This window comes from Purpureocillium lilacinum (assembly GCF_023168085.1).
Source record: "Purpureocillium lilacinum CBS 284.36 DNA, scaffold_1, whole genome shotgun sequence".
Lineage (NCBI taxonomy): Eukaryota > Fungi > Ascomycota > Sordariomycetes > Hypocreales > Ophiocordycipitaceae > Purpureocillium > Purpureocillium lilacinum.
Window position 1 is genome coordinate 5,914,952 of NW_027072111.1, and position 8,752 is coordinate 5,923,703.

An 8,752-nucleotide genomic window follows, 5' to 3' on the forward strand; every position below is an offset into this window, starting at 1 on the left:
CACCTTACGGGGTATGCGAGTTGACTTGTTCCCCTGAACGGCGGTATTGTCGTCCGGGAATGGTACGTCCATGCCGCCTGTGTCTGTGCGCTCCGTGGCTGTCATGCTGACAGGATATGCAAAACATAGACTGCGACTCGTTGGGTATGTGCCGAATAGAATGCTCAAATCAAGTCATGAAAGACTCCGGAGTGCTCTGCTGACAGACTTTCCACTAGGACACGTGCTGGTCTTGCTGCAAAGATCACGGCACCCCTCTACCCTAACCTCGTTTCAACCGGACTGTTCACGAGAGTGCGGCTGCGGCACGGCCCTCAGGATTGTGATAAGAAATGCAGTGACGATTGTTCGTCACGGCCCCCGCGCATTGCTCACTCACATTGAGGTGGAGCAAGGGGCCAGTCTTGCGATCGGGAGCCATGCAACCGGCACTCGTTGATGCGTGTCCGATAGAGCAAAAAGAACCTTTTGCGCAGCATATTACGAAGTAGACTCGTTTGCGGCCACTGGTGAAGTGTGATGCGTTGTCATGTCTTCCAACTGACGCGTGAAGCGTGGTACTGATCAACATTTACGTTGCAAGGGTCCCAAGCGGTGCGGACCAATGCACGGGTAAAGATTCCTCGTGACGGGTCGCTTAGATCTCGAAAAGAGATGAGTTCTTGGCAGGACCATGCATGACCAGAAAGCACATCCCCAAACCTGGAGACGCCAAATTAAGACAGGATGGGTCTGCCCAGGCGGCTCCGGGGTTAATAGGACATTGTTCCCAGGGCTACCTTGCACGTCAAAATGCGTTATTCAATGAAGGTTTGTGGTCGCGCGTTTGCTTCTGGCATCCTTGATGCAAGCCCCGCGGCGGACAGGCTGCCTGGGGCGGCTGAGAACCTACCCGCCCTTCGGTGCAATGGGCTCTCCGAGGCCAGATAACACAGATGAGGCGGCTCTGTGAGGCGGCGGTCCTACAATTCCAGCGAATATGTTGCCTGCCAAGCGACGAGCTGAAAGCAATAGCCAGCCTTTGTCTGGAGGCTTGGTTGAGGGTTTGCCACCACCTTTGGACTGCGTAGTGGTGGTGGCTCCTCCTCGTACGACTGGACCTATGCGCGGTGCCGGCGCGCACCACCAACGAGGCGCAGCGCGCGCACACTGCCTCGCCAAGAGAATTGGTCACGTCGAGGACCAGGCGCGAGGTTCTTCACGGGGTGCCGACCGGCCCGATCGGACGCAAAAGTTAAAAAACGGAGCGTGAGTGTCTTTTGCGACGGGGATGAGGCGACAAACGATACGTCGCGTCCGAGAGGCCGACAAACTGGCGAGATGCTCTGCTCATCCAAAGCCCTGCGGCAAGAATGCACACCACATTCGAGGGCGAGTCGGGGGCCAGTGGAGGATCGCGACAGGCCTCCCTCCTTCAGCTGGGAGGGGAGGGTGCTTGTACACGCGGCCCGCCCGGGCGCTGGAGAGGGCTTTGCTTTGCCTGCCAAGGACCGCCACGGCTGCCTGTGCCCAGTCACGACTCAGAAGTCAGCCACTGCCTGCCAGTTGACGTGAGGCGGCGTCGGGGCGCTGTCGTCCCGGTGCCTGCATGAGGTGTCCTGCCCGCCAACCAAACCACCTGGGCAGTGACGGCGAGGGACCACTGACAACCGCTCCGCTGGGCTCGGCGTCATCGACTCCATCAAGGCCCTGTGCGGCCACCACGCCTTTCGGAGCGGTAACAACCCTGCCACAGGCGACGGGCCCCCCTGCTGAGTCCGGCGGCGCAACGCCCACACAGGATGAACTTCCATGGAGACCCCACAAAGGGGAGCCACTCGGGCTGCCACTTAGCGGCTCGGCTTTGCATTGAGGCTCATGTTTGACCACGGCTCGCCGGCGCTAAGAATAACGCTTGCTCTCTCAGCGAGCGCAGCCAGCTGGACGGCCAGCACACACCTCCCCAAGCCGGTACGGGCAGCTCTCCCCCGCCCCGAGAATGCCATGTTTGCCCAACGCGAGCGAGCCAGCTAGCCCGCGCATTCTAATTATACGCAGCCTTCAGGCGTACTCGTCCCGCCGAGTCGCTCCCGGCGGGATGCAAGGGCCAGCGGGTGCTGAAGATTTCTGTTCTGGCGGTCACCTCGCGACGCCCCCGTTGCTGACCTCCATCGGCCCAGCGCCTTGGCAAGGCTTGCTTCTTCCCCGACGAGTCTGTCCGTCCCGTGCGAGATGATCGCTGGCAGAGCGGAGACCCCGTGGTGCCGAGCCTTGGTGGTGGAGCTGGGCCAAAAGCTGGGGCCAGCGCTACCTCCGTGTGCCGCATCATCAGTGGCGAACTCGGGACAAACCATCGAAGCGTCGTTGGGTGCTGTGCCGCCCCGTGTGCAAACTCGTGGCACGTACGTAGGCAAACGGCGCCGCGGCTCTCGCCAGGGACGCTCGGAAGGGTGCCGGATCTGGCATCAGCGCAGTCGAGCTGCCGCCGGAGAATGATCGTCAGGGTGCAGCGCAGGCCAATTGTGACGACCACCGCCGCCGTCGCCGGTCACTTACCAAGAGGCAACAGCCGGAGAAAGAATGATGAGAGACATGCGGATGCGCCACTGGAGATACTTCCTCCCCATGCACCCCTCCCATCCCTCCCAATGGCCCCCCCTAGGCTGAAGCCGCCCGCTCATGCCGCTGTCTGCAGTGCCATGGTGCGCCCAACGGGGCAAAGCTGGGGGGGCTGGATCTGCGCCAGCCCATCGCGTCGGCCAGCTGCTGCGGACTATGGCTTGATCGGGAAGCCGGGCCTGTGAATAAGAAATAGGCTTCCCCCGGGCGGCCGGCGTGTGGCTGTCGGAATGCCGTCTGCCCTCTTTTTTTCTCGAAACCGCCCTCGTACGATCCAAAATTGATTCTCGAGGACGAGGCGCGGTTGAAGCGGAGGGGTCGGAAGCATCTCATCTTTGTTCCCCCGTATTCCCCCACTTGCGAGTTTGCGAGCGCATAGACGATACAGCGAGGGAGTGATCGACAAAGCCTCCTTTCCGACTCCCGGTCGACCGCGAACCCGACTCGTCAGTCGTCACGTTTTGTTTTCGGTTGAAGAGACGATAGAACCAAACTCAGCGACAACGGACGTTGCCCCCTTCCCGGATTCCGTCGCGACGTCATCATGCGGACGGTGTCGCTCAGCGCCGCGGCGCTGACGCTGCTGGCGAGCCATCGTGTCGACGCCGCCGCCGTGGGTAACGATGGAAACGCCCCTGGGCCCATCATGGGCTTCGCCAACGCGGTAGCTGGCGACGGCTTCCTCGCACTGCCAGTCGGGACCGTGGCGCGGCCGCCCCGACCGCAAAACGCAAAGGGCAGGCGAGCGAATGCGTTTGAGGACCAGCTGAAGAACATGGACTTCTTCTATGCCACAGATGGTGAGACATTGCCGCCGTTGGCGCTGAGTCGGCGGGCCGCCGCCGTTGTGGCCTGCCGCCCAACGCGTGCCCCGATGACGCTGCGCCGCGGGTGGAATTGATCAACGGACGCAAGCTAACAGACGTGCGTTTCCTTCCCAACAGTCAACATCGGCTCGCCTGCGCAAAAGGTGACGGTCCTCGTCGACACGGGGTCCAGCGAACTATGGGTCAACCCGGACTGCACGACCGCGCCGACGCAGCAGCAGTATCGCCAATGTCTCAACTTTGGCAAATACGACCCCCGCAAGTCCAAGACGCCGCCCGTCGGGCCTTTTGGCAGTGAAGAGATCAACTATGGCGACCCGACGGACCAGTCCACGCAGACGTCGGTCAAGATCCGCTACTACGCCGACACGGTAGCCCTCGGCCAGGCCAAGATCACGAACCAGACCTTCGGCGTCGTGTCCGAGAGCGAGGGCCAGTCGCAGGGCATCATGGGCCTTGCGCCTGACCTGCGAGGCGGGTTCGATGCCGAAGGCCCGTACAGCCTCCTGCTCAACACCATGGCCAAGCAGGGCGTCATTGCCAGCCGCGTGTTTGCCATGGACCTGCGGCACTCCGACTCCGAGTACGGCGCCATCATCTACGGCGGCCTCGACAAGAGCAAGTTCATCGGCACTCTTGAGAAGCGGCCGATTGTGCGCGGTTTGAAGAACGAGTACCGCCTTGCCGTCGAGCTGAGCACCGTTGGCGTGACGCTCAAGTCGTCACGAAACTTCAAGGTCGCCGGCAAGGACGCCAACGTGATGCTCGACTCGGGCACCACGCTCTCGCGCATGCACTCGGCCGTCGCGCTGCCCATCCTCCAGGCCCTGGACGCCCAGGACGACGGCGAGGGCTACTACCAGGTGCCCTGCTCGATGCGCAGCAGCGGCGGCAGCGTCGACTTTGGCTTCGGTAGCAAGACGGTGCGCGTGCCGCTCAAGGACTTCATCATGGACCTGGCGGGCTCGACGCGCGTCTGCTACGTCGGCATGGTCCTCACCACGGACCAGCAGATTCTCGGCGACTCGGTCCTGCGGGCGGGTTACTTCGTCTTCGACTGGGACAACGAGGCCGTCCACATCGGCCAGGCGGCCAACTGCGGCAAGAACGACATCGTCGCTGTCAGCTCGGGCACCAGCGCCGTGCCCGCCGTGACGGGTAACTGCAAGGAGAGCGACGCGGCCTTCACTGGAGGGTCAGCAGTGGTATGCGATCCCCATCTCCATCTTCGCTCTGTTCTGAAATGTACTAACGCGTGAATCCAGCCTACCCGGACCCGAAGCGGCAGCCTCCCGACCTCGGCCTACACGACGGTATACACCATCACTTCGTGCCCCGGCTTCGACCGCTCCTGCTCGACCGGCGCCGTGACGACGCAGACGGTCGAGGCGGCGCCCACCGCCACCGGCGACGGCAGCGGCAGCGGAGGCAACGGAGACAGCGCGGGCGTGCGGACCGAGGCCCTGAGCGGCGTCCTGGTTGTTTTCGGCGCACTGGCGATGTTTTGCAATGTGCTGTGATCGAATGGGGGAGGGGGGGGGGGGGGGGGGGGGGGCAGACGCGATGCATACAGGATACACGATGGAGTCTGTTTCGAACTTTTGGGCATATATTTTCAGGTATATATGGGATTTGATCTGCGGCCGTGATTAGACAGGGGCATAATACACAGACTTTGATACCCAGCGTGGGTGACGTCTCGAAACGACGTGTTTTGAGCCTCTTGAACTGTGCAGAGTGCAGGGCGGCAAGAGCCGTGAGGTTCGAAGCAATACAGCCAGGCTGTATCTGGAACAGCACGGCGGCCGAGAACGGCGCGCGTGTAGTTAGTCGGCCGGCTGTACGGCACAGCAGGGCAGCTTTCTGTATTAGGAAATACTACCAACGGCCCGCTAGCGCAGGTCGTGAGGCAATCTCGACGCCTCTCGGCTCGAGCAACGATCTGTCAGCCGAAGATGACGGGACGCCCGGCCGCGGCCAATCGTCTTGCGTGGCCCGTCTGCTCACTCGCGGGGGCGTGGACACCTTCTATTAACCGAGGCAAGGGTTGCCAGCAGGGAATGAAGGAAGAAGGAAGAACACGGCTACGCCGCACCCGCCGTAAGACTGTTCCGGGGCTGTTTAACCAGATATCGCCACTGGCGTTGTGCGTGCCCTATTTCGCCCGCGACTGAGCAGTCAGGCCAGTGTCCGGTCCGAGCAGCAACTATTAACCGTTGCCCCTGGCGGGCATGGACGCTGACCCGGCGGCAGCAGAGTGTCGCTTGATGTCATGCACGGCCGTTGGCTTTTCCATGAGTGATATTCTGAGCAGGGAGCTTCCAAACCCTGGAAAACTGGTTCTTGAGGCTGAGGGGTGCCTGTGTGTCGTCCGCGCATGTCTGGCATGGAAGTGGTGAAGCCTTCAATTTGCAAGTGCGTCCTGTCTCCTGACTCCTGACGACCCGACGACACGGCCGGAACGCACGCGCTCATCAGCCCGCTTCGGATCGCAGTTGACTCAAGGATTCTTATTTACGGCAATATCTACTAAAAATGTGCCCCCATGCCCAAGTCTTTGCCGGGCATGACGTACAAACACTGAGTCGCCACGTGCAACTCGACTCTCGCTGTTGGCACAAATCGGGCAACATCAATTCGCCTGCACAGCTCCGCTATTATAGACTTGAAAGCAGGCGTCGTTTCGTGATTTGCGGCTCAACTCTTTTGCAACAGTGTGCCCCAAGCTCGTCACATATGCGCCTCTGGGCCATGAAACCCCGCCGCCGTTCTGGGCGGACAGCAACAGCCACAGCGTGTCTGTGCTGTTCGCTTGAGCCACGGAGACGACCTGCACCAAGCCGCTCAGACACATTTGCCTCGTCAGCAAGGCTGAGGATTGCGTATACAACCAAATCAGATTGCGCCTTGGAGCAGAATAGTCCCTGAGATGCGCTTGCTGCCCCCACGGATGGACCAGGACGAAAGTAATATGCTGCCACTCAAACATGTCCCTATATAAGGCCCTTCTTGGCACTATAATCGCCAATGGCATAGCAATCTATGATCGGGACGAAGACGGCACTTTCAGATATGAGATCCCCGCCAGCCTAAGTTCTAGCCTCCCAACGTACAATTGCTCGAGCAGTACACGAGCCTCCGCACCAAGATGAGCCATCAAGTCGGAATCTGCCAGGTGTTTGGCGGTGGGGTAATCCCGGATATGGACCGAGCCACCAGGGACTGGAACTCTATACCATTTACCCTCACCGCAACTGGGGTATGTTGGAAAGAAGTCTTTTTGTCATTGCCTTTCGAAGCGTGCCACTGACATCCCGGGTCGCTGGATAGAGATGCAACGAGATAGATGGGACGTGTGAGATCAACACCACATGGAAGCAACCCCGGCCAGACGGCCTCGACGCCATGATGAGAGTAGCCGGATTGACCAAGACGTTTCCCGTCGCCTGCGACCCCCAAAAGCGCGTGAGTAGACTCCAGTGTCAACACGACCTGCCCAGGGCAGAACGCCGGTGGTGCGCCAGCTGCTGACTTAGTTGCAACCTCGGGCCAGTGCGCATATCATGGTGCGAAATGCATCTGGGAGAGCCATCCGCTACAGATGGCTGATTGCCGTGGCGCCGTGATGGGCCAAGAACTCCACTCGCGGCCACGCAAGCAACAGGGCAAGGGCAAAGGGAAGAGCCGGGGGAACTCGAAACAGAGCTGCTGCGGCGGCTGCACGGACGATGCCTGCATCGGCTGTCATACTCCTTGGGGTTGCGGGTTTGCGTGTGAGGGCGCAGCCGGCCTTTGCGCAGACGCCTGTGAAGGTTTGGGCGCATGCTGCTGTGAATGTCTCGGCGCGGCGTGCGGCGGCTAGAGAAAATTTGGGGTGCGTGTTGTAGCGAGATAGCTAGTGAGATAGGGTAGCGCTTTACCATGGTCGGGACCGTCTCTCTACAAAGCTGCAGCATCCAGTCTGGCGTGATGCGATTCCGCGCATTGATAGCGGTAACTCTGTGATGGCAATAAGGGTGGAGGTTGAGTCGCTGCATGTGGCCATGGACATAGCTTGAACCGCTCCGAGTTGGTGGTGCCCCCCCGTGGCAACCTCATAATTGAATGTACATACGATCAGAGACAGAACATGTGTGTGCCCCGCCAGTTGCTGTTGATGGCCCTGTAGATGGTCACCTTGATCCCAACTCGTGGCTCGATTTCAAGTCGCGCGCCGACAACAGGGCAAATGCGAAGCCGCCAATCGCCTCACTTGAAGAGTCCATCAGTCGTTGCAGACACGTCTTGGGGACGATCCGGGACACCTGCGCCGGCATAGACTTGGTTAGGTACGTGTTATTTCAGGTGTGTTATCTCTGCCTTGCTCTGACGTCCAGTCTCGAACCGTGCATCCCGTCTACACCACCAGACGTGCATGCATGCAACTAATACAGGCAGGTACATCCATCCGCTCATCAAACCTGGACAGCACGCCTCCTCCATGTTCGCTGGCGCAAGCTGATCTTCCACTTGGATCACTTTTACCCGAGGCAAGTCGGCTTCGATAACCCCTTCCCCAGAAATCCCCGGGAACTGCCCTGCCGGGCGCTGAGCCAATAGCGGGTGCGTGGCACTGGCAACTGGGAACCCCCGGTCCACCCCGCCATCCCAGCCCAGGTTCCCTCACCCTCCCACCTCCCCAAGCCTCCACTCCCGCCTCCTCGACTTTTGCCTCTTTTCTCAGTCATCGGTGCCGCGCTCGCCATTGCATCCCGCCAACCCGCGCCCACCCGCCGCCTCGTTGAAGCTTGCTGGCCACCCACCTCGGCAGGCGCCCTCGAGTGGAGTCGCCCCTGGAAGCCCACCCGCCCATTCGCGTCGGCCACCCACGATTTGGCTTGCCCGGCAATAACGCAGGCAAATAGCAAGCGGCCATTGTGGTCGGGGCCAGTCCCAGGACAATCGCGGAGAAGGTGGGGAGGCCCCTCGGCCCTCGGATCGGGTCCAAGTTGGGTGAGGTGCTGCCCTGCGTTGCCTGCGCGGGCAAGCATTCAAGCAAGCAATCAAGGACCGGGGTCCTCCACTGCCTGAACTGGGTGGCTACGTCGTGCATCTTGCCCTGGACCTACCGAGCCCGAGGCCGGCTCGTCATCCCGCCATTCGGCGCGTCGATTTCATATTTGACCACCCCCAGGCCCCGCGACACCTCCGACCTTGCCCCGGATTCCTAGATTGTGCGGCCCTGCGTCCTGCGAACCAACAACGACCAGAGCCTCACCGCAACACCTTCTACTGGGACGACAGAGCAACCCTGACACGAGTCGCGTTCTTCTCCCGCCTCGTTCACC

The 8,752-nt window shown here is 60.8% G+C and overlaps 1 protein-coding gene across 1 annotated transcript; it reads left to right on the forward strand.

The window, feature by feature from the left end:
• Nucleotides 1–3,142: 3,142 nt before the first annotated feature.
• Nucleotides 3,143–4,945, forward strand: PLICBS_001419 (uncharacterized protein; the record flags this gene model as incomplete). The annotated part of the gene is made up of 3 exons (XM_018317515.2): nucleotides 3,143–3,398; nucleotides 3,543–4,630; nucleotides 4,691–4,945. The coding sequence occupies 3 exons, from the start codon at nucleotides 3,143–3,145 to the stop codon at nucleotides 4,943–4,945; spliced, it is 1,599 nt and encodes a 532-aa protein (XP_018183040.2).
• Between the last annotated feature and the right edge of the window lie 3,807 nt (nucleotides 4,946–8,752).